The 22,370-nt window shown below is 40.6% G+C and overlaps 2 protein-coding genes across 2 annotated transcripts in view; one reads left to right on the plus strand and one right to left on the minus strand.

Moving 5' to 3' along the window:
- Positions 1–1,867: 1,867 nt before the first annotated feature.
- LOC113164066 (gamma-crystallin S-like) lies at positions 1,868–2,825 on the plus strand. Its single transcript, XM_026363176.1, has 3 exons — positions 1,868–1,876; positions 2,000–2,242; positions 2,553–2,825. Exons 1-3 carry the CDS (start codon positions 1,868–1,870, stop codon positions 2,823–2,825), a joined length of 525 nt encoding a protein of 174 aa, XP_026218961.1.
- A 474-nt stretch (positions 2,826–3,299) lies between these two features.
- Positions 3,300–22,370, minus strand: part of LOC113163998 (potassium voltage-gated channel subfamily H member 3-like) — a 28,729-nt gene continuing 9,658 nt past the window's right edge. The window contains exons 4-15 of the mRNA XM_026363080.1: positions 21,304–21,449; positions 20,269–20,527; positions 19,777–19,934; positions 17,767–17,974; positions 15,570–15,947; positions 15,104–15,303; positions 14,067–14,316; positions 11,078–11,292; positions 6,781–7,055; positions 4,341–4,450; positions 4,184–4,236; positions 3,300–4,070 (exon numbers count right to left, since the gene is read on the minus strand). Coding sequence (XP_026218865.1) covers positions 3,300–4,070; positions 4,184–4,236; positions 4,341–4,450; positions 6,781–7,055; positions 11,078–11,292; positions 14,067–14,316; positions 15,104–15,303; positions 15,570–15,947; positions 17,767–17,974; positions 19,777–19,934; positions 20,269–20,527; positions 21,304–21,449 — 3,023 coding nt within the window. The remainder of the gene's footprint in view (positions 4,071–4,183; positions 4,237–4,340; positions 4,451–6,780; positions 7,056–11,077; positions 11,293–14,066; positions 14,317–15,103; positions 15,304–15,569; positions 15,948–17,766; positions 17,975–19,776; positions 19,935–20,268; positions 20,528–21,303; positions 21,450–22,370) is intronic.

Below are 22,370 nucleotides of genomic sequence, written 5' to 3' on the forward strand. Positions count from 1 at the left end.
TCATTTCTTTTGCCACATGTGTATTTTTTGTGTATAAAAGTGTTTATGTGCTAGAAATCTGTATCACATTTTCTCAGAGCCATCATCTAATTATGTTTTTTCTATGACCTAGGTCATACCTATGTTCAGGTCATACTTAAGTTCAAGATAAGAGAGGCACCAGATTTAAGTGTTTTCTAGTAGTTATTGGTTTTTAAATTATCTGATTTATTTTGTGTCCATTGATTTTGTAAGTTCAGACCACTCAGCAAAGAGATTACACTTAGTTTACATCACTTCAACTTGTAGAAAACCTGTACCTGTGCAAAGACAAAAGTGGAACTCATCATGTATCTTCACTGTGGGAATGCTGCCCCCATGTGGTGCCTAGTGTAATCACATGGACGTCACTATTCAAATATCACCTCCAGATGTGGTTTTCCCACAAAAAATGTTTAATTACTCATTGGAAAATCTCAACATTTCATCTTTTAATATCCACAGAATCTTTTAATTTAATATCTATTAGTGTTGTTAATGTATTTTTACTTCAAAGGTTGAACAGCTCAACAAAAGTGGGACTAATTGTCTCTATGTACTACAACTATACACATTTAAAACACAGTTGGTTTTCTAAACCAGAACCAACTGTCTCTTTTATGTTATTTTTTGTCTCTTTGTCTTTTCTTTCTGTCTCTTTGGATTCATTTTGTGTTTCTTTTCATTGTTTCTGGTCATTTGAACATTCACTTCCCTCATAGCCTCTGGCCAATGGTCCCACTGACCTCTTGGGTTTGTGGGCTAATATTCATAGGCCTGTTAAAAAAAAACATCTATGGCCAAAGTCTATTTGTTATTACAACATTGTCTGCCCATGTGTTTGATTATGTTTAGGTATTGCAAATGGTTAGGATTGAGTTGGGTTTAACCCATAAGAACCCACTGTGACAAAGGGGAAACAACACTGACACCTGGAGGCCAATAGAGAAACTGTAGCCAGATCTGTAAAGTCCACACAGTCATCTTCAATCTGCAGTGTAATGTACTGTTGTTTTCCTTAATGATAATAATGCCATAGATAAATTACTGAATAGGTGTAGTGGGCATAGACTTAAGTGACAAATAATTCCTGTTTGAAAGTCTCACAGCTCCTAACCTGTCAATGACCTATTATCATTAAAGAGACAAAAAAGATCACAAAGACATGAAAAACAATCATAAGAAGCCAAATATCGGACAGAAATAGACACATAATGACCACAAACAGTTGAAAATGAAATGAAAAACACAAATAGAGAAACTAAATGACTACAAACTGTGTTTCTACAGTATAGAGGAGGTTTGTGGGACCTTTTTACATGTCCGTGCCCTTTTCTCATAATCCATGGTTGGTGCACAAAGAGCACACACGGAGCTGAGACTCTGTTTTGTTCCCTCACTGCATGAGACGGCAAAAAGTCTGTGCCACAGCGCTGACTGGCTTAAACAACCGCTGCAGTTTTAACATTTACAGTTTACAATCATCAAACAGACGTCCAAAATGTTTGTATTTGGTGTGTATGGAGTGCTGTTGAGTGCTTGTGCTTATTTGTGTGTGTAGTGTGTTTACAGTTTGTTGTAGAGAGTTGTCAGTCAGTGGTCGAGGTCTTTATGCAGCGTAATCCCACAGTCTCTTTCTGGAAAACATGACTAGCAATGGAACCACTGACTCAAATTTTGGATCTCATTCTCATGACAAAGCAGTTGTCTCAATTACAGAGGTTCCAGCAGGTATAAAAGAAAACAAGGGTACGTATGAGGGCACACACACACACACACATAGATAGCAGCAACATTACATAACGCACATCCACAGGACGTCACACAGTAGAACACAGCTAGTCCCAAGATGGGCAGGGTGAGTCGAAGTGGCATTCAGCTGCCTGCAAGCCATTGAATGCACATTTCTAAACATCTTCACAGGTACAAACTTAAATGTGCACAAATATTCTTTTGGATAATTTAACATCTTATCCCTCAGATCATCTTCTATGAGGACAAGAACTACCGGGGTCACAGGTATGAGTGCGACAGCAACTGCGCCGACCTCCACTCCTACTTGAGTCGCTGTAACTCGGCTCGTGTTGAGAACGGGACCTGGGTGATCTACGAGCGCCCAAACTACGCAGGTTACCAGTACATCCTGACCAGAGGCGAGTATCCAGACTACCAGAGCTGGAGCGGCCTGAACGACAGAGTCAGCTCCTGCAAGATGATTCGCTTTGTAGTAAGTCTTCAAACATACTAAGTCATTGAATGTTGGATGCCTCGTTTTCACTTAAAATAAAACAACTAGATTGTCCTGAGCCTGTGAGAACGCTACAATACCATGCAATTAGAAACTTTTTGCAGTGATACCAGTCAAAATGTCCCTTAAATGCTGCACATTCTCACCAACCTTGCACTCTCTCACCAAATTTGCACTTGCACTCTCACTCTCACTAAATGTTTTCTTTCCTCAGCCATTTTTACACATCATTGTTGTTCTAACTACTCATAAAATCATCAGCTTCTCTTCTGTCATCTTCACTCAGGCTAGTAGCGATCCCTACAAGATCCAGATCTATGGCAAAGGGGACTTTGCCGGTCAAGTGTTTGAAGCAACTGAGGACTGTCCCTCTGTGCTGGAGAAGTTTCACTGGAGGGAGATTCACTCCTGCAGGGTCCTGGGAGGCTGGTGGGTCTTCTACGAGCATGCAAACTACAAAGGCCGCCAGTACCTGCTGGAGAAAGGCGAATACTGCAAATCGGTGGACTGGGGCGCCGTCTGCCCCGCTGTGCAGTCTTTTAAAAGGCTGACTGAGTAGCCACTTTATTTTAGTTTTACAGCTGACACACTTATAACTATGGCTACAATAAATCTGAATAACACATCTTACAGTGCTGTTTCATCACTGTGTGTGTGTGAGTGGCTGGCCATGCGTGAGCAGTGTCCTATTTATAAGAGAGAGTTACTGCACCAAGCTGAAAAGCTCAGGAAGATACTGATAATGGACCACGAGTACGTTGTGTTATATAGTGGCAGTAGCTGAATTACTGATTTTATCATGAAAGTATTAGCTTGTTTAAATGTTTGTGCAGAAACAAATCAGACTGAAACCGTAAAACAAAGTGTTTTATTCTCAGATCTGCTGACACCTGGTGCTCATACTCATAGTTTACAATAATTTCAAATGGATGTATTTACATCGTGACTCACATGCCAAACTTTGGGCAAATGTCTGTCATGCAGTAAGATGCGTGGCATGCGGGTCCCGTCTCAAAGTCCTGTGCCTGTCTGTTCACACTGACTGCTGTCCTTCATCGATGAAGCTGAGCTGGGTGGTGTGCTGCCCCCAATCCACCTCCTGCAGGTTCAGGAGAGGTTCTCGGGGGTGTGATGCTGTGCCAGGGGGCTGGAGAAGAGGCTGGAGGTGAGGCTGGGAAAGGGAATGGGGATGAGACCAGGATGTTAGGTGGCACTCGGGCAGTAAGTGGAGCTGGGACTCGGACTGGGACTGGTGTGGGAGAAGGGTGTGAGACTGCGTCTGTGGTGCACTCGAAGGCTCTGATAAGTCTACTAGAATGGGTGTTACACATAATGGGTGGTTTGATGAAGAAAGAGAGGGAATGGAAGGAGATGAGTAGGGATGTGACACGATTGTGTGCTCGTGGGGAGAGCTGTTGAGTGAAGGGGGAGCTGAGCAATGGGAGACCAGGGGTGCTGTGTCGGTCTGATGAAGAACTGGATGATTATGAGAGATGATGGTTTGTGATGACGAACTCTGAAGTGGATCAAACTCTCCTTGTAACACCTGAATGCACAGCTGAGGAGAGGACGGTTCCGGTACCCGGATGGATTGAGGGTTCTGATCACTTGAACAGTCCACAGGTGCATGTTGGGTAAGAAGGGGCAGAGCTGGAGAGCAGCTGTGCGAGGACACGCTGGGCGGCGGAGTCAGAGCGCTCTGTGTCAGCAGCACGGCGGGGTTGTGGAAGAGGGGTTTGAGAAGACGTGTCATCTCCTGCAACTCTTGACTAACAGCGGTCACCTGACGAGAAAGGACGTTCATCTGTAGAGAAGAGGGAAAAAAAGACATTTACTCTGACTGACCTTTCTCTGAATATACTACTGTACCAGGATAGAGTGGTTTTAAAGTTAAACATAGTAACTAGACAACCGTACCTCATGTTTTAGCTTTGCAATGGTCTGCATGGTGTCCCCCTCATCATGGGCCCCTGTGAACATACATAACACACATACACACATGCTGAATGAGTGAGGAGTCATAAGATGGATTAGTGATTCTTTAAAAAGAGTGTGTGTAAGTGTGTGTGTTAACCTGAAGTATCTAAATCAGGGCTGGACAGGACACTCTGCGTTGCACTGGGAGAAAAATCAAACTTCGGAGCTGAACCACTTTGACTTTCTGTCTCGATTCCATCCACAACCCTGAGGACAGACAGGAGAAGAGGGTTAATTAGTTATATAGAGAACAAGATAACAAATTAAAAACATGACATATTTCTGATAAGGTTTAGGTTTTTAGTAGTCTTGTAGCAGTATATGGATTTTAAGGCCTATTTTCTCTAGTTTGCTTCTTTTTTTATTTTTTTTTTTATTGAAAACAGAAGAAAGACAAAAAGAAAGAAAGGGTTTCATGTTTTATTAAAAGCAGGTATATATTTTCTCTATAGTTATGAGTTCTGTATTGTACTAATTTATGTTGTAAATTAGTGTCGCTAGTCAAAGAAAAAAATTTATTACAGATTTCGGCCAAGAGTCAATTGAGTGCAGCAATGACACAGACGTTCCACATGATGGCAACAGACTACAGACACTGCAGGACAAACAATAACTAAGCTGTACTGAGAGAAAAAGGCCGTCTTCGTTTCAGACAACTCCCTAGATTCAACATATCCACTCCTCTACTCACTGAATCCAAGGACGGTATATCACACAGCTAATAATAACCTAATCATGCAAAAATCTCTGGAGACTCCGATCCAGGACCCTAATTAAACCACCAGCTGATACTGTATGTTCAGTAGAAACTGTTAAAAGTGTTAAAATCCTTGTGGGTGTCTGCAATCACTCACTCACACTTATTATTATGCCTCAACCTTATTAGTAGCGGGACTTTACAGCTTCTTCTGAAGGTGGAGAAATAAACAGTGTTCATCCCTTTGGGAGCATAGATGTGTTCTGTAAATTTAATGGTTATAAGCAGATGAGATATCTTGGCCTCTTCCCTCTGTTTCTCTCTCTCTCATTTACTGGTCTGCTGCTGGTTCAAAATACTAAACTGGCTGAACAGATGTACGATTATTGACAAAAGTCAGACCTCTCAGCACATACATCATAAAAAGTAGGCTGACAGGCCATCAGTCGACTGCTTGGTGTCATGGCTTTGTGACCTTTTTCATCATTGAAATCAAAGGGTTCATCCTCTGGGGACAATCAAGCTTCTGTGTAGTACCTGTAGAGTTTCCTCGGTCTGATCCAGCCTCAGTCAAAACACAAACAGGCTCAAAATGTCTGTTGTGTTTAAGTCCTGCATACCAACTGCTTCTATAAAGTTCTTCGATACGTCAAATTTAAAATCTTGACTTGCATAAAACATTTATGGAAATGTTATCCATCTGGCAACAGTCTGCGGGTCAAAGGTCGTGCTCAGTGAGAGGAGATGATGGAGTCTGAGGAGCACACACCTGCCTACTAATTACCCACCAGACTGCTCAGACCTAAGCGCTGTCTTACTTCTCCTTTATTATTTTCTCGTTGTGGGATAGTGAGATTTTCCACCTAATGAAAAATAGTTTATCATTTACTGGTGTAGTTTTTACAAAAACAGTGGTTTTACCTTAATCTGGCAGATCCAGCCCCAGTTCCAGGGCAGGACTTTGCAAGACAATCAATACCACTCAACACAACCATATGGAAGTGCATGCATGCCAGAATTAAATTAAAATTATTATAATTAATTGAAGTTTAGTTTAAATTAAGTTAAATTAAGTTTAATGAAATCCTTTCCTTTTTAATTTTAAGTGCACTTCAGAGGACGACACTATTATTATAATAATAATGATGAAGTTGAGTGTGTTTCATTTTTCAAACTGGACTTAAATAGATCTCGTAGATAATGAAAATTGCTTTTTCCTTTCTTGGACAATTTTTCTTTGTTACAGTCTCTGAAGTGTGCCCGGTGAAGTCTATAAAAGTCACTCGACAAACCAGTAGACAGCATCCAGCTGACAGAAAGTGGCTTTTTATTTTATTTTTGGTTTTAGTTATACACTCTCCCTAACTGTGTGTCTTTTTTTCCATCTTATTTAGTTCATCCTCTTGTCTTGCAGGTGCACAGATATCACTATAACTCTTCCTGCTGCTTGTTATTTGCATAATGTGTCCTTAAAAAAGAAGTGTCCTTTGTGAGTGGTGAGTAAAATTCAAATGAATCCAGAATCAAGACATTTGGTGACTTTCTTTTCCTTTTTTTTTTTTTACCACTGTAGTGCTTCTTTGTACACTGACAATTTATGCTCGTGTCCACCCTCAAACAGCTGTACAGAAATCATTTCATTTCTTCAGCCCAGCGTCTGCAGCCACCTCTCCAGGGACTCAATGCAAATTAGCATCTAGATGGTTTGTGCTAATGAATAATTTCACAAGTCGCAACAAATGCGAGTCCAGTTCCCACTGAGGATTACTTGCTATCAATGGCTGTGCTCCTCCAGTGAAGCTAGTGTAGCGAGTTAGTGAATCAATGAATGGCTCCTTACCGAGGGCTGAGATCTGGCTGCAGGCAGCTGAAGCTCACCACGGGGATCTGCAGGCTTGGGGGTCGGGTGTGATCGCTCACTGGTCTGAAGGGTCTCGGTGGCAGCAGTGGGGAACGCAGAGGGGAGCGCAGGGGGGAGCGCAGGCCTCGACCCAGCCTGCCAAGGGCAGGCATCTTGGGAAGAGGGGAGCGTTCCCCCTCTGACCCTGATCCCTCCTCATCCTCCTTTATGGAGGGAAGCTTCTTCATGATCCCTCCATTGCTCTCGCAGTCTTCCTGAAGAATGAAAATGGTGACAGACAAGATAATCTACTTTTAAAGGCTATATGGTAGCTCTGAATCTCTATTGAACAGTTAGAGGAAACATGTTAGATATTTATTATATATCAGGAAACTGAGGACTGTACACAGCCAAGATGTCTAAGTAGCACACATGTGGATCATGTGTACTATAGGTAGCCATTGTATATTTAAGTCATTTTCAAATTTGGTTCCAAATTACCCAATATATATTTTTATTCCTTTTATTATTGTGAATACACAGTAGTTCAACAGTCCATTTTCTAAGATAACTGAAATCCTTCACTTTACAAAGCTCTTTTGAAGTAGTGGAGCTCTGTGACCTGATGGGGGAGCTGCTGCACTATTCACAGAATGGGCTCCATTCACAATAGCAGCAATGGCGCCTAAGTCCATTCAGTTTATCAACAGCGCTGCAAAGGAGCAGTGCCATTCAAAACCAAGCTAGCATCCACACCATTCATTCTCAGTGATGTTCACTTTCTCTGCATGTTTTCAGATAGAAACATGTTTCTGATTGCAAGTGTCAAAGTCACATCTTAACAGATATGTCCCTTCAAAGTAAAACCCCTTTGGCTGATGTATGTATTCAGGGAACGTTATTAGAGTGATATTTCACTGCACTTTTTCTGGTATGAATTTTAAAGCTGATTAAAACACTGGCTAACAAATCCCATCTTCTCTTCCCCCCTCTCCTCCTCTTCTCCCCTGTCACCACCACCCTCCCCTGTATTTGTTGTCTCCTCCATCCAGTCTTTTGGCTCACGTGCCCGGCTGGTATTTTTAGATCACAGAGGTTTAATTTTAGCAGAGGTTCGCCTGGAGGGAACCGAGCAGAGAAGGGACTGTTTGGAATTTTTGTGCATGTGCGAGTGTCTGTGTGAGCAGCACGTGCCACCCTTGATATGCAGCACACCACAATAAGGGCATCAGACAATTAAGTGTGTGCTGCATGTAGAAGATGTTGCATGTTCTTACAGTAGTGATTACTGTACGTGTGTGTCATGCATTTGGGATACAGCACGGGATAATATGTAAATAAGGCTGTTTACTGTATGTTTAGTGTGTGAGTGTATCACTCAGCAAGGACAAATGTGCTTTATTCTAGCGTGTGAGACTGTGATGCTGCAGTGTGTGTGTGTGTGTGTGTGTGTGTGAGAGAGTGTGTGTGTTGGCACGTGAATGCAAATTACAGCAAGGTTTTTCCTCTTCTCTTCTTTCCCCCTGCAGTTTCCTTTCATCCTGATGTTTTTTCGTCTCGTCTCCATCTGGTTGTTGCTCTATATTTATCCAGTCAGGGATGACCCCACCCCTCCCCCACCCAGATGACAGGCTATTTTTAGTCCCACGCTGCTGCTCGGTGGAGGATGCGCTACAGCTGTATGAGTGTATATGTATGTGCGCCTGTGTGTGTGTGTGTACGGTGCTGGCAGCTATGAGGAGTGTTATGTGCATGACAACTGTTTGTTTTCTGGCTTTTTAATGTCATCAAATATCATCTGGCAATCATTACTAAGATTGGGAATCAGACGTTTAGTTCCAATTTGTCAACACAATTTTACTTTACTTTTTTTTTTGGAGTCAGAAATGTGCAGAATGCTGCACACAGATGGGACCACCTTTCTAAAGATGTTAACCGTTGATTTATTTACTTATCAATTCTTTTGTTAAAGTTACCTAATGCAACTTTTCATTGTCTTTCAGTAATAATATGCTTCTCCAAAACATACAGTGTCTGTGTGGACTCTAAGGATTCTGTAAAAAGACCCAACAGTCAGGCAAGAGGTTTTTGAGTGACGCCCCCTTTTAACCAATTAGAGAATTACAATTATTTCTGCTTGACTGGTAGGTTTTGCATAACTTTTATTTACTGTGTTTCATAAGACTAATAACTAAATGGCTGTGCAGAGTATAGCAGAGTGCAGCAGAGCGAGGAGAAAGATGGCTAACACAGCAGAGTGCACAGTTTTTGAGTTTTAAATTTGGTGTGCTACTGTAGACGTTACTGTACTGATCACTTCTAGTCATTTCTTGTTTATTCTACTTTTCCACTTATTTTATTATTAAGTTTTAACTCAATTAGTTGCTGCTGTTTTTGAAAGATACTGTTCAAACGAATGTGTCTTCTGCCTTCATTTATCATAAGTTAGGACTTGATTTCATTTTCTGAGTGACTGAGTGATTATTTCTAATTAATTTAAATCAGACTCACATCTGTATGGTCCGCCATATGAGCTTTCCAGGTGCTGGATTTTGTTTTGGGCAGCACAAATCTGTTAACTCCCTTTTTCCGATCTTTACACAGGTAACCTTAACTCTTTATGAAGGCAACTGTCCTCTGGCTGTAGCTTAAACTTCATCCATCAATCCATCCATTCATTACCGCTTTTCCTGTTAAGGGTCACAGGGGTGCTGGAGCCAGTCCCAGCTGTCATTAGGTACACTCTGGACAGGTTGCCAGTCTATCACAGGGCTGACATTTAAAAACTGACAAGCAGCCACACATTTGCAACTGAGAGCAAATTAGAGTCACCGGTTAACCTAACTGCATGTCTATGGACAGCGGGAGGAAGCTAATAGTTTCCTTTCTAGATTTCAGTTCCTAGATATCAGTGCCTAATGTGATGTTGTTTGAGAACATAACACTACACTTATCAAAGAAGGACGTTGTGGTATCAGGTAATCAGGTATTAATACTTTGGTCTCCTACAGACCTATACACTCAGGCAATATACAAGTCAAATATTATTCAAGTATTGCTGTTTATATATTATCTCTGGGGTTTCTGCTCTAATCAACAAGCTTACTCCGAGTGAAAATATGACTTAGTCATTTCCAATATCTGCTGTGTATTCGTGTGTACGCTACGGCTGAGATCCATCTGTAAATCCCTGGCATCTGAATCGGCCATGTTTAGCTCGTGTCTTTATCTGTTGGCTGCATCTCAAGCAGAAGTCGTGGCTTCCTCCTCGTTCCCAGTCCAGATGGTTAATCCTTTTCAAGTGCAAAGCCATCACTCCGGCATTGCACAAAATGTTGGGTGGAGGAGGTCACTGCACAGCTGAGACTAATCTAAAAAACAGAATGACTCTTCTTGTGGATCTTACCAGAATTTTCTTTGAGGCATTTAAAACATAAGATGATTCATTCACTGACTCCCTTTTCTTGCAATACGACACTATTGATGGCTTGGGAGATAACTGCTAGAACAGCATATGATGTGAATGATAATTATTAATGAAAAACATCAACAGAAAAATAGTCTGACATTTAGACCATGTACCTGAACTCACTGGAATGCAGATTGTTCAACACATTAATATGTCACAGAACAGCATTGCAAAAGCTTCATGGAAAATAGTTGAGTGTTATTGGCCCAGTAATGTGCTCTACTTTCATAGCATGCTGATGTAGATGTCTCATCACCAAATAATCGCTGTAATCAGGATTTACTGAAATGTTATTATTATATTATAAAGTTATTTAAAGCACCTGCACAGCAAGTTAGAGTAAGGGTATCGGTTTGTCAGGTAAGTAAAGGACATAAGATAAGAGATTTAAATGTTAAAAAGCCCATTTGCAAGATGACCAGTAGACTAGCTCAGTTATCTGCTACATGATTTTCAAGGTTTTGATGAGTTTTTGATCATTCTTACACTGTGAAGAGTAACTCAACATTAAGAGGAACAAAGTGAGTGTAGTTTTAGATTGTGTTTACCAATTCAACTGAAGAAATATAAGTTCAACCATTATCTTAACTTATTTAAGCAATTAACAGATAATCATTGATAATCAGAAGAGAGGGTGAATGCAGGATATGCGGATGTGTGTGATGGTGCATTGTTCAAGTGTAAGTATCTCCAGGTTAGGTTAAGGATTATTCAAACATCTGCCGTAAGGGTTTGATCTTTGTTAATAGTCTTTATAAAAATCTATGAAAAATCAAGAGTTTCTTTAGGGTGCCTAATTTAAAAACGTGAGAACAGTCATCCCCGCACCTCGGTGTTGTGTCCTTCCCGGAGGTTGTACGTCAGATCATGCTGGATCTCAGTGACGAACTTTTGGGCGTAGTCAGGATAAAGGCAGAGCACCTCACGGAGGCCTTTGAGGCTGATATACTGCAGGTCACAGTAGGTCAGGGCCTTCACACAGGCATTGGTCTTAATCACTTCCTCCTGGGTCAGGCAGTCAGAGCCTATCAGGTCACCCCTACCTGCAAAATGGAGATATTGTAGTAGATTGTAGTAATGTAGTGTAATGTAGTTACCTGCAATGATCAGGAGCTGGCTCTCAAAGACCATGATACAGTGTAAAGTGCAATGCTACCTAAGTGTAGTGTTCTGGTTACTTACAGTCTTATATAAGGATAAATTCACATGCAGCTACAGCAATACATGAAAACCTTATACTTTGATGACTTTAAAGTGGCCATAGTACGTGGTGGATTAACCCAGTGAGGTATTAAAAACACCATCTGCAGAGGACAATGCTATTATCCCCTTACAGTCTCACTTCAGCTGTCAAACTGTGGGTACAGTTTAGCCTAAGATATGGTAGAGCAGAGACTGACACACACAATTACAGTGGACGGCTTTGTAGAAGTGTTACACACTGCATGTTGCAGATGTTGTAAATTAGAATAGAAGGTCTGTATTATTCTTCTTTCTCCTTTATTTATGCTTCCTCTCTCTACCTCACCACCTTCTCCAGAGCTGAAAATTCAAAGTGGCAATGCCAAAACAATTTGTGTGTGTGTGTGTGTGTGTGTCCATGTGTGAAACAAGAGAAAAAGACAGAGAGCAGGCAGAAAAAAACTGTATTTTAAAAAATGTGTGAGCAGTGTGTGTTTCGACATGCACGAGAGAAAGGAAAAGTGTCTGGGTGTCTATTTGAGAAATGTGTGTGTGCTTGTACGTCTGTGTGGCTTTGTTTGTTGGTGTGAAGAAGAACAAAAAGACACACAGAAGAGAGAGGATGTGTGTTTGTGCATGTTTCGAAAGCCACATGCATGTGCATGCACATACACAGCAGCTCCAATATGGTAATAAGCTTACCCTCTTTCCTATGCAGGCAGCATTACTTTATTATTCACACCAGTTAGATCATTAATATGAAAAATAGTGTTGCGAAGTTGCTCCCTCTGCTTAATATGGTCCTGAATCAATTCCAGTGCTGTTTGTGTGTTTGTTTGTCTATTCTGTTTCATCCATGTTATGCAGAAGGAAGGCGTGTATGTGTTGTAGGACATGGCTCTGGAGAGGCTCTTATTCTGGCGGGATGACACTGTCGCAGGTTTTGGTTCCAGCTTCTCAGTCAACTTACCTCACATATTTTGTTAATTTTGCATCATATTTCTTTCCAGCAACAACTGTTTTAAGGCAAAAAGCTCAGGGGACACTACCAATCCAGTACCATAAAAGCAGTTAGACCCTCACTTAAGTAGCTGGTGAAGACCAAAACAGAGCTGAAAGGAGAGTAAAGGTTGGGTTGTTGAGCATACAAACTTTTTAAGGTGATCATGTGTCATCACTGTACTTATAGATTGTCTTACTGGTGTAATTTTAAGTGCCAAAATAAATTAATAAATCTGTTCATTAACTCTATTCATGGATTTCCTGTAGGGCCTCTGGCTGCTCCCCAAACTCTTCCATCAATCTCTGGGTCACACTCCATCTTTTGCTTGATGGGGTGTGAATTGTTTGCCCACAGGGACAGTTTAATATGAAGATGATTGCTGTTTTTATCAGCACTGGGCTGCACTTCTTCATTATGTTCCTCTCCGTAAAAGCTGTCTGGCTGTTAAATGTTGGGCGCCTAATAACTTTCTTTCCTATATTCTGCTTTTAATGCTTTAAAGTAGATGTCAAAGAAAAGACGTTCCATTTTCCTTTCTCTACGTCTTTACCTTCCCCCCCTTTGATTTTGTTATATGTTGTTATATATTACTTAAAAAGCACTTTAAGAGCTACCTCAAATATATTTGAGTTTTATCTATTCCATTACTTCCCATGTACCCAAGCTCTACATAAACCCTCCAACCTCTGTGGCTGTAAAGGTGGCTCCTCTACTGGGACACGCTGTCAATGCTGTTTGTTGAATCACTTTGCTGCCAGAATCTAGGAGGGCTTCTGTGGTTTGAAGTCCAAGGGAGAGAAGCCCTGCAGGATTCAGGTAGAAATATGACTCTCTCAGACTTGTGGCCCAACAGGAGTCTTGACTCCTCCTAAGAGTCACTTATTTGCCATAGACGCTTGCATAGATGTGCTTATCTGCATCTTTTAAGGTGCACTATGGAAGTTATGGAAATCAACCATGAGACTTCAAAGAAAACCACTTTCTTTCTCTCTCATTCCCAACTAGCTCCTTTATCGACATCCTTGTCACGTTCACTGTCTCAGCTAATGCAGAGATATGAAAGAAAAGGGAGCTTTCTTGACTGTGAACCAACTCAGACTAGAGGAGTGTTAAGCCAGAAGCATGTTCACACACTGACTGTCAGCTGTGAACTCCCATTCTTGAGGTTGACCTCCTGTGATTGGCTTGAAGGCTTTCTGAAATTTTTAGAAGGAAATATTTTTACACTGCTGCAACTGTTCACTATGTCTGGATCGTGGCTCCTTCTGCCCACATTAGGACATGTTTATGAGCATTATTCACTAAAAATATTAGACAAAAGTAGAAAATGTACTGCTTTAACCTAGCTAGTGATGCTGAACAGTTTCTTATTGTAGGACTGGATGCTGAATCAGTGGTGGTATCTATGGGTCTGATAAAGGATAATTTACTGAATTATAGATTATTATTAATTTATTATAACATGTGATTGTACTGCCAATGTATCAGAATAAACAATATACTAAAAACAAGTGCAACAAATACAGTTTAACTTTAATCTTTCCTTAAGACTGATGTGAATAAACTTCTGAAAAAACATTATATTTGTTATGTTATAATCAGAACTAATACTTCAATCCAAACTGTCTTTACCCAAAATGGCCAGCACAGTGTTGTCCTTCAAAACCTCCATGGAGCCTGAGCACACAAAGTAGATAGCCTGGAGGGCGTCTCCCTGGCGGATGAGGAACTCCCCAGGAGCACAGAAGGAGGTCTTAATGATGAGGGAAAGGGAGCGCAGACACCCTCTACTGGCTGATTCAAAGAGCGGCAGCTGCAGCACCTCCTTGTTCAGGTGCATCGCAATGTCAGCCCTCAGCTCATCCGGGAAGTCTTTCAGCAGCTGGCAAGAAGGAATGAGCAGGAACATTTTCATCTTAGCAGTGAAACAAAGACATGTACGAAAACAAACTTTAGAAGTGTCTTTTCTTTCTGTATCATCACCTAAATGTGAAGCAAAATTAAAAAAAACCTTCCACCTTCCTCCATAGTGACAACCAACCGATTTGTGCTGATGTCCAGCAAATAATTCTTGGGTGAAGTTTATTTTAAGGTTTATCTATATCTACTCAAATCTCCATTATAGCAACAAATGCAACAGCTTTCATGAACGGTAACAGGTCAATTGCTATTTTAGGGGAAATTGAAACTTTGCAGGGTAAAACTGTAGGTTATTACCTTAAAGCATTAGTTTCTGTCCACTATGTTATCTCTTTAAAAAGGATTATCTAGATTTGTACCCAAGCTAAAACACACCAAGATTGAGTTTAATGTCTACAAGGCCATTAATCCATGAAATTAGGATAGCTGCTCCAGCGTGATAGAACCCAAAACAAAACCCAAATCCTCTCAATGACTCTGCCTGGAGGGCAAGTTGCCCGGTTTGCACTTTCAATTTTAGAAGACAATCCAGTTGATCCCATTGTAATTGACAAGGTCAACCCAAGCCACAGAGGTCATACACCCATTTCAGAAAGCTTAAGGAACAGCCGGGCCTTTTCAGAAATATGCTTGTTTGCCACCTACTGGAAACAGATATTTTTGTTTATGTTGGCACGAGGACTGGAAGATACATACATACAGTAAGCCTAACATTTATGTTCACACTGCTTTGTGGGTCCTTCTCGTACCTCGCTGACGTCGATACCGTTGTTGACCGACCAGGTGGTCTGGAAACATTCCATCATGCGCTGCTCAAGTGCCTTGGGAAGCCGGTGCACTCGGATGAAGTCCTTCAGGTCCTTAGTGCGGGTGTGGTAGAGGGAGCGGCGCGAGTACATCCTCTGGATGATGGCGGTGACATTACCAAACACCACAGCATGCATTAACGCTACAGAAGAGACAGATGAGGGCATAAAACATTTTTAAACATTTGTCAGAAAAAGACTTTATTCAACAGATCTCTGTTGTAGAATACAGTATAATATTATAGAAACCAGCAGTTTGAGGTTATGATGTGGTAAAATTTAAATACCACAAATTACAAGATCAGTCAGCTACATAAATCCTATCCAAAACCAAGGTACTTTACATGTTATGCATCATAATGCTTAAGCTTAAGGAATCAGGTCTTATTCAGTACTCTGTTTTGCACACCTCCAATTAGCATGGTGCAGATAGAGAAGATCTTCTCAGAGTCTGTGTTGGCTGAAACATTGCCGAATCCCACACTGGTCAGACTGCTAAGAGCAAAGTACAGTGATGTCACATAGGAGCTCCGGACAGACGGCCCGCCATTTAGTGTCATTCCCGAGCCGTTAGTTGTCCTCGCTCTTGTCCTGCTGCTGTTCCATTGGCTTGAACCCAGCAAACCCGCCTCATTCAACGGCTCCAACCCCGAGCCATTGAACTGGGTGTAATTGGTTAGTCCTGCTGTCATGGTGCCTTGAGGTGAATCAGAGACTCCCAACAGGGAGCTCAGTGGTGCCAGGAAGTATGGCGTTCCCAAGCGTTTGGCCAGTTCATGGAGCCAGCCTGGTGGGGGAAGGAGGACAGTCAGATAAGTCTGTCATTTTAATGAGAAGGCATCCATGCTTGTAAGATGACCTTTACTGGAAGGCTTCATTAGCAGTAGTAGAGTAATTACTTGTTGGTGTTTGTGTATTTGGAAGGGTACAGGCCAGACACGCTGCACGCTAGCCTTTCAGATAATGTCAGTTACATTTGTGCATTATGCAAATCATTTGTCTAGCTTAAAAATTTCTTCACTTCTACTTTTAATGCTTTTATCATTATTTTCTAAACAGTTTCACACATTTAAGCCGAGTGCACATTGTAATGGACATCAAATATTCATTGGTCTTTTTAGAAAATGAAATCAACACAGGCTTTTTCCAGACTTAATAGTTTAGTTGTTATTTTGGAATATATCAAGAAGCATTTCATTTAAATTATTCATTATTATCATAGATCATTTACACCTGAGGTTCCCCAACATCTATCAACCACTAAACACATGTTAACATAAAGACACTTTGTTAGCTTCAGGAAGTTCTCGATTTCAGAAAGCTACCATAACCAAAACAACTTTTGTTTTGAAAATCCATAACAATACTTAACGTTTCAGGCTGATTAAAGTTGAAATTCCACAAGTGCCACTATTAGGTCACATTTTCCCAGCACACTGGTCTAGTACAAGACGAACTTGAGACCTACTGAGCTTTTTTCATGCTCCTCAGATGACAATTTTCATGGGTGGACTGTGATGAAGGCTACAACTCTCTTTGTCACTGTTTTTTTATTTATTAATCTGTGTGATTGAACATCTTTCTATTTGAGGATGCCACTTGACCGGACTTGTAATGTGTTTATATATTATATATTATAAAAGCACATTTACATAGTTCTTTTTAAACCGAGATGGACAAAGCCTCTCATTTCGTCACACATACACTCACACACACTCATTAACCAACAATGGTGGAGCATCACTCTGTTTATCAGCAACAATAACCAACCCTATGATTATGATATGACCCCCTCTCCCACCTGAGCCATCCAATGTACATCTGTGTATCAGTTGATGCCTTTTCAGTACAGTTTTCAACAATTCTTACCCTTTTCTTCCCATCTCACTCCACTCTGCTGATTTAGCCCTCATCACCACATGCACCTGACAGTTTTGTTGTTGTTTGGCACCAGTGAGTGCAGTAGGAGGGGAGACAGATCACCATAATTAGAAGTGTTTTCTCAGTAAAAGGACACACACACCACATGCTGCGTGTATACAAGCGTGTACTCATGGTATCATCAAGATAAAATTTTATCTCAGTTTTGGTCTCCATGTTTGGTGTTAGGATGTCACTGGTGTGGGCATTTCACTGAGGCCTGCTTGCAGTAATCCAGCATGCATTCAGCATGCTAGTAATTATGTTCAAGACTGAAAATATTGTCAAGCAGTTACAACTTTACAATACAGAACAACATTGGCATTAGTTACTGAGCTATGTTTCTGGACACCTGATGAATGTAAAGTCCAATGTTCACTCTTTTAGCTCTGTTTTTGGTCACCACCTTTGAGAAATGTTTTTAAAAAGAAAAACAACTAGCTCAAAAATGTTAAAATGCTTGGGAGGGTTGGGGAATCTGCAGAATCAGATAATAATTTCTCTGTGTCAACAATAGTTTATTCTTTTTTAAAACTTGTATTATTTGGTTTGTGCTGTTTACAAGTTACTTGGCGCTAAGTCCACAGACTTGATCTTCTACTCTTCCCACCAACTGAAATAATTTTAATCCTCACATGAAGTTGTTGAACACATACATACAAACTGCACCGCACACAGAAACAAACCTATGTCCCAGGAAGCAGGACTATTGCTTTCAATCTCACTGCGTCCAATGAAGTACCAGACGCAGGCCATCCAGTGGGCCAGAAGGGCGAATGTGGACATCAGGAGGGTGAGGACCACGGCGCTGTACTGGGAGTAACGATCCAGCTTCTGTAGGAGGCGTAAAAGGCGCAGAAGACGCACCGTCTTCAGAAGGTGAACCCCAAAGTTCTAGGAGAGAGAGAAATGCGAACACATCTAGCAATCAAGTTTGTTTTTTTGATAGAAAGTTATTTGGATGGGATTAGCTACCCTTGGATGGGTAGTCCCCCAAGTTTCCCATCTCGAGCCTGAGAAGTTTGCAATCATAAATTAAGCATGCACAGAATTTTAATCAGTTATCTTGACAGTGAGCTATGATACTGAAGAACGTGCCCCGTGATCTCATTTATGGTGCAGACAAACAGTCAAAAGTGGCTCCACAGAGTGTCTGAAGCTCAGATGAGATTTAGATTTAGATTTAGAAAAAGATTTAGCGGAAGTTCAAATTGCAGCATTTTGCTAGAGAAATTATTCAGACCCAATTACTTCTCCACTGGAAAAAATTCTTGATCGCCCTACGATAAAAATTACCTCATCAGACGTCTTCCCTTTATTGATTTTCTCCCTTACTGGCCCGTTTCAACACAGCTGATGATTAATTACACCACACTGAGACAGACAGGATTTAATTCTGTGCATATGGATCCATTCGGGGGACTTTAATTTGGTAAAGAATGCACAGGCGTATAAATTCTTTAAGCCTTATCAGAGATTAATGAAAGTCACAAATACCAAGTGTTTCACAGCACATTCAGGTGTCCTGATTGTTATCAGTCCAGATAGACACTATTACTGAATCCACACCAATTACACCAACATGCAGCTCCACAAAGAAAAAAGGAAAAGAAGTCTAAGAAGCACCAGCGCTACAGCTGATAATGGTGGAACTCATTTTAACTTTTTGTACAATGTGGTCACTCACAACAATAAGAGTTATAATTATAATATTAATAATGATAACATGTCCTCATTTTTTAGTTCATAATTTATACAATTGAGTTGCTGCATAAATGTACTTTGATTCTTGATACTATAGCAAATGTGATTACTAAAGTGAAACCTGAACTTTCAGGTTTTTTCACATTTCTGTATCACAGATTTCTAAAATGCATGATGTGGTTTATTTCTTATGACTTAACAAAGACTGCAAATGTAAAAAATAAAATAAAATAAATATTTTTCTTATAAATTTGAGTTATTGGTGGATTTTAGAAAATTCTCTTTAAAAGCTGGAAAAGGTAAAAAAAAAATGTTTTACAGATCTAAAAGCACAAAATATTTTTCTTTTGCGTAAAAGGAACATTTTCCTGGTTTGTAAATTCTCAACCAAATGACTATGCGCATCATCTATAATCTAGCTGCTTCCACCTGTAATTTGTTTTGAGTGTACTCAATTATCAGCTTAATTACTAGTTGCCTAATAATGAGTTTCTTGTTGAGACTCAGATTATTAGTTTTCCTTCCGCAGAGCCATTAAACCAAACAATGATGCAATGAAGGAAGCAGGATTTCAACAGAATTTCTAGTGTCAATTTCACTGTTTTGCACTGGAAACAATGTTTTGTCTGTGTTTTGTTTTCTGTGTGTGTCGTGATTTTGTAGCACAACAGTTTTTGTGTGTGTCTGGTGTTGCCTCTGTACATTTGCAGGCCCTTTCATGGTTTTATTGAATCAGTGCAGAGAGAGCGAGAGAGAGAGTTGAACGGCAGGAAAGTGCCACTGATAAAAAGAAAACAGCATTCTTATTACCACAGACCAGTCCATAGAGCCTCCATCAATACATCACACATACACAAACATGAAATGCATGTAATTTCGAGTGCACACATTGACCATAGGCTTAAGAGTGTGTGTGTGTGTGTGTGTGTGTGTGTGTGTGTGTGTGTGTGTGTGTGTGTGTGTGTGTGTGTGTGTGTGTGTGTGAAACTAACCACACTGATATTGAAGGCGTACAGCAGGTCAAAGGGCAAGGCAGCGATCAGATCCACAGACAGCCAGGATGTGACATAGTGAATGCAGATGGAGCGGGCGTCGTACACAACCTGACCAGATGTGCTCACGTAGGTTGTTCGGAAGTTCAGCACGATATCTGACACACAAATATGCGATATCTCAAATGCCAAGATGTCTTCAAACAGAATTGGTGGGTTTAGTTGCCCGAGGGGAGGACAGAAAGTTTAGGATAGGAGGAAGTGCAGTTTGTTTAGCAGAGTCCAATTAGCATAGAGCTTATCAGCATCAGGTGTTAGAGGGCAATGAGACTAGAGTGCACCTAATTGGCCTAATTGATTGTAACATGTCGACCAGGAAGGACCTGCCTCTTAAAATGACAGGATATTAGGTTTGAAGGATTAATATAGGCAATAATAATAAATCTACATTTAACATATTGTCAATGCGAAAACTAAACAAAACAGCCTTACCAATGATAAAGAGGATCTCCACCAAGATGTCGCTGACACTTGGAGGGTTTCGAGCTGCTGAGCCACCGTCCTCTCGTATCTCCACTGCGGTGAAGCAGACATTATAGGGAACGGTGACGGCAACATAGAAAGTGGCCAACAAGATCAACCAGTCCCAGCCGGCTTTGAATGCACCATAGTGGAGGAGGATGAAACGAGACTTCTGGACGTCTGCCACCTTGTACTCTGGGACAGGGTTAGCATTGGCTCCAAGAACACTCTGGGAATTGGGGATGGAAAAAAAGACTTTATATCTGTATAATTAATAACACATACATACATATTTTGAATGCACAATGCCAAAATACAATGAGTCCTCCGAGCTAACAGTGATGTGAACTGATGCAAGAGGATGAAACCTCTTGACCACGACACCTTAACAGCTGGCCCCTCGATGAATTCAAATGACTAATGAGAGCTTTTATGCTAATGTGTTTCCTCTGAGGCCCTGAGTCATTGAGATTGCATTGCAAAGGCAATTTTGCACATTTTGTGTCGTCTCATTTGCTAAAATGAATGTAAATTAAATCGTAGTATGAATCAAGCCAAAAAACAGCTGTTGGATGTGCAAATTGTCCGTTTATCAGTAAATGTAAGTTAGTAACATAAACATAATCCTCAGTATCACACATACATTTAGTGCAAGACTGAAAGTGCAACATTTTCTAAGGCTCCTAAAGGCTAAATGTTTCTTAAAACCTAATAGTGCTAAAGTGTTGGACAGAATAAGCAAAATATACTATCTATTATATAATACTTGTATGTTGCTCAGACCTGTGGGGTCAATACAACCAAGAGATTATCATCTGGAGAGCAGGAATGTGCTTTGCAAATTTCATGAATGAACATTTGTTCTGTGAACAAGCAGAAAGGTAGAGCGCAGACTGAGTGTCAAGCCTTTAATCCAAAAATATCAGTAACAGCATTAAGCTTTTAAAAAAAGTAGGTTAAACTAAGTTAAGTAGGGCAGGAGGTACCAAACATGTTGTGTCTCACATTGTTGATCTTGAGCTTGCTCTTGGTCTTGTCCTGTTTCTGTAGATGTCCAGACAGCTGGTAGAGGACGGCCCGGCTGCGGCGGCGCTCCATGTTGAAGCCTGGAGGCCGGCTGATCTGGTGGATCTCCAAACCAGTGTCCTCATCTGAAAACGAGAACACAAAGCCAGGTGAATTGCAGATAATGTGGCTAAAACTGTGGCACTGCATAATCTACAGTCACGTTTGTACTTTTGATTTTGTTTTCACATTCGTGTTTAAATTATTATATAAAATTCCTGTTCTTTACAGCTACAAAAATCCAACAATAATCTAAATTTAATCAGACATACAAAACAAAAGCCAACTGTATATTTACCACACCTCCTACTGCTTACATAAACACACAATGTCTCTAACTCCTTCAGCTCAACATATTATTGTCACTGAATACAATGAAAATGAAAGTAAAGTCCACCACTGAGACCCCTCAAATTGCCTTAATTTTGGAAAACAAACATCTGGTGATGTACCCATTTATAATTTATGTGTCTTCTAGGCATCAGTTCACCTCACAACTTTACCTTATCCAAAAAGTAGAGCTAAAAAAATAAAAAAGTTTAACTCAACATTACATAATATACTGTACGTGTTTAAATCTGCTTTGACCTTTCTGGGTCAGTTACATTTTTATACCACAATAACCTGTACACACACTATAATATTTACAGGTTAACAATCACGAAAGCGCTTCATTTTTACCATAAGCTATAAATATAGAGCAGCCTCTTTGAATGGGATTGGTGCTGTTCATCTTGTTGTACATTACATGTTAGTGGTGTAAGCACATGAACTGAATAGATGCATTTCCACTGATCATTAACAGTACACGCCATCAATTCAGACCACAGAACTGAGAAACGGTGAACCAAAGAAGTAGAACAGGTTATTTACACCAGCCACCAAATCCCCTACAGTATATTACCAGTTATGTCTCCTGCTAGATTTGTGCCCCAGCTGCAAAGGCTCTATTGGATCGTTTAATGTGAATTACAGTGGTATTGAACTGTGCCTCACTTGCTCATTCT

The sequence above is a fragment of the Anabas testudineus genome, chromosome 2 (assembly GCF_900324465.2).
Source record: "Anabas testudineus chromosome 2, fAnaTes1.2, whole genome shotgun sequence".
In the NCBI taxonomy this organism is placed as follows: domain Eukaryota; kingdom Metazoa; phylum Chordata; class Actinopteri; order Anabantiformes; family Anabantidae; genus Anabas; species Anabas testudineus.